This window comes from Haplochromis burtoni, unplaced genomic scaffold (genome assembly GCF_018398535.1).
Source record: "Haplochromis burtoni strain Fernald_Lab_line unplaced genomic scaffold, NCSU_Asbu1 Contig_616, whole genome shotgun sequence".
NCBI classification, from domain to species: Eukaryota; Metazoa; Chordata; class Actinopteri; order Cichliformes; family Cichlidae; genus Haplochromis; species Haplochromis burtoni.
Window position 1 is genome coordinate 48,564 of NW_024582977.1, and position 2,725 is coordinate 51,288.

Sequence of the window (2,725 nt, forward strand, 5' to 3'; positions counted from 1 at the left end):
GTGTTTGCAATAATTAAGTGTAACAAAATCCCAGTTTCATCATATCAGTCATTCTCTTCTGCTTATCCTTGGGTATGTTGCTATTCCAGCTACCATACCCTGCACCCTGGACAGGTCGCCTGTCTGTCGCAGGGCTAACACGCAGAGACAGACAACTCACATTCCCACCTAGATGTTGGAATGCTTTCAGACATGTTTTGTTGGATGCGCTAACAAATTGACTGAGTGATTGATTGTTTGAGTGATATATCAACTAGGTCATATGTTGAGTGTCTGTATGGGGCCTTAGGCCTGGATTGCTTGGGTGTATTTACTGTATGAGAACACTGTATTTTATATGTATTTCTATCTTTTATATCATATCTATTATAGTTTTTAAGTATTTATCTTTCGTGATGTTGCACTGACCGGAGACATCTTTCAATTTCATTGTACTTGTGACAATGACAATAAAGAATATTCATATTCTAGACCTAAAGTGTTGATTTTTGGCCCTCTGTGCAATTGAGTTTGACACCCCTGCTCTAAAGCATGCTGCCACTTCTGCCGTCTACATTGCCTTGTTGTTTTTTTTCAGGGTCCGGCTACAGCTGTTCAGAACACAGAATATGGGCTGGGGAGTGAGAGCCATGCAGGATATCCCTCAAGGAACATTCATTTGCGAGTGAGGATTGTTTCATAAGTGAAGCAATAAAATGTAGTGTGTTTAAGAGCATAAAAGATATATAAAATGAGCTGTGCTATAAGCTCACTTCCGTTCTGATCCACAGGTATGTTGGCGAGATCATCACAGATGGAGAGGCTGACAAAAGAGAGAATGATTCCTTCCTGTTTACTCTCGACAATAAGGTGATTCAATAAGTTTAAATACATTTTTAAAGCTGCACTCAGCAGAGTTTATTTATATATAGCCATGGATAAAAGGAAGTCCATTTTTTGCAATTCTAAAGTCTTAGTGTAAATTGTAGGTTAAGGTACAACGTCTTGAAAAATCAGGCACTGTGTTGAAGACTTTGTAGTACTGTATCACCCCAACAGAGCTCCTCGCTCTCAGACTGCGGGCTTACTTGTGGTTTCTACAGTATTTAAAGTTAGGATGAGAGTCACAGCCTTCAGCTTCCAGTATGGATTCAGGAAACAGACACCCTCTGTACTTTTAAGACTAGGGTTAAAGCTTTCCTTTTCGATTTTGGTCTTTCTGACTTAGTTTCTCAGGTCATTTTAGAGAAATTTTGGCCCACTAATTTTCACAACATTGCTTCAGTTTCCAGGCATTTGTTTATGAACAGCTCTTAGTGTCCTGCCACAGCGTTTCAATAAGGTTGAAAACTTGACTTTGACAGGACTATTGCAGCACCTTCATTCAGTCCAACTATTCTGGAAATGAATTGCTGCTGTGAGCAGCAGTTTACATGTTCTCACTGTAGGTTCAACTTAATGATAAAACTGTTGATAAAATCTAGATTAACTGTTTGCTTTTGTAGAAGCTGATCATATGTTTTTTTGCTCTTTCAACTTCATCATGGGGGTGTCACCTTTTTCTAACATCTATCTTATCAAAAGGCAGTCATTAGCAGGATACAAATTTTGCTTTCCTTTTTTTCTTTTTGGTTTGTTTTTTTAACATGTGTGCAGGTTGGGGATGCCCATTGTATTGATGCAAGACTCTTTGGCAACATTGGTCGCTTCATCAACCACCTGTGTGAGCCCAACCTACTGGCTGTGAGGGTGTTCACCATGCACCAGGACTTACGCTTCCCCCGGATAGCCTTCTTCTCCAGTCGGTCCATCAAAGCTGGAGACCAGATAGGGTGAGTGGTGACGAAAAATCAGTGGGCCCAATAATGGCTATTTGCTAAATGGCTGATCAATTAAAAAGCAAAAAGATGGGAGAAATGCACTTTAACCAAGTTATGAGTGCTGAGGTTGCATAGTTCATCCAGCAGAGGGCACTTTGCAACTTCCCTGTTGGGTAACCATCCAAACAGCATAAAATAGTAATTAAATAAGCGTGTATGTAAATGTGTCAAGTGTCTGCCTTGGGATCTCCTCAGAGTAGTACACTACCAATCAAAAGTTTGGACACACCTTGTCATTTAATGGTTTTTCATTGTATTTCCTATTTTCTATATTGTAGAAGCATGCTGAAGACATCAAATAGATGAAGCAAGATATATTAAATTATGTAGCAAAGAGAAGAAATGGATAAATAACTCTAAATGTGTTTTATATTTTAGATTCCTGAAAGTAGCCACGCTTTGCTTTGTTGATGGCGCTGTACACCCTTGGCCTTCTCTCAGTGAGCTTCATGATGTAGTCACCTGAAATGGTTTTTACTTCACAGGTGTGCCTTGTCAGGGTTTAATTGTTGCCTTCTTAATGAGGTTGGCACCATCAGTTGTGTTGTGCAGAAGTCAGGTTAGTACACAGCTGATAGCCATATTTGACAACTGTTAGAATTCATACTATGGCAACATCTGTTTGCTTTTGTAGAAGCTGATCATGTGTTTTTTGTTCTTTCAACTTTTATGCGTCACACAAAGACATACAGGGAGTGCAGAATTATTAGGCAAATTAGTATTTTGTCCACATCATCCTCTTCATGCATGTTGTCCTACTCCAAGCTGTATAGGCCCGAAAGCCTACTACCAATTAAGCATATTAGGTGATGTGCATCTCTGTAATGAGAAGGGGTGTGGTCTAATGACATCAACACCCTATATCA

General features: G+C 39.6%; 1 protein-coding gene across 1 annotated transcript in view; it reads left to right on the plus strand.

Annotated features, from left to right (window-relative positions):
• Positions 1-2,725, plus strand: part of LOC102294843 (histone-lysine N-methyltransferase EHMT1) — a gene marked incomplete in the record, with an annotated part of 55,873 nt that overhangs the window by 48,436 nt on the left and 4,712 nt on the right. Inside the window, 3 exon segments of the mRNA XM_042214835.1 lie at positions 578-664; positions 771-849; positions 1,636-1,811. Of these exon segments, the coding sequence (XP_042070769.1) occupies positions 578-664; positions 771-849; positions 1,636-1,811 (342 nt within the window).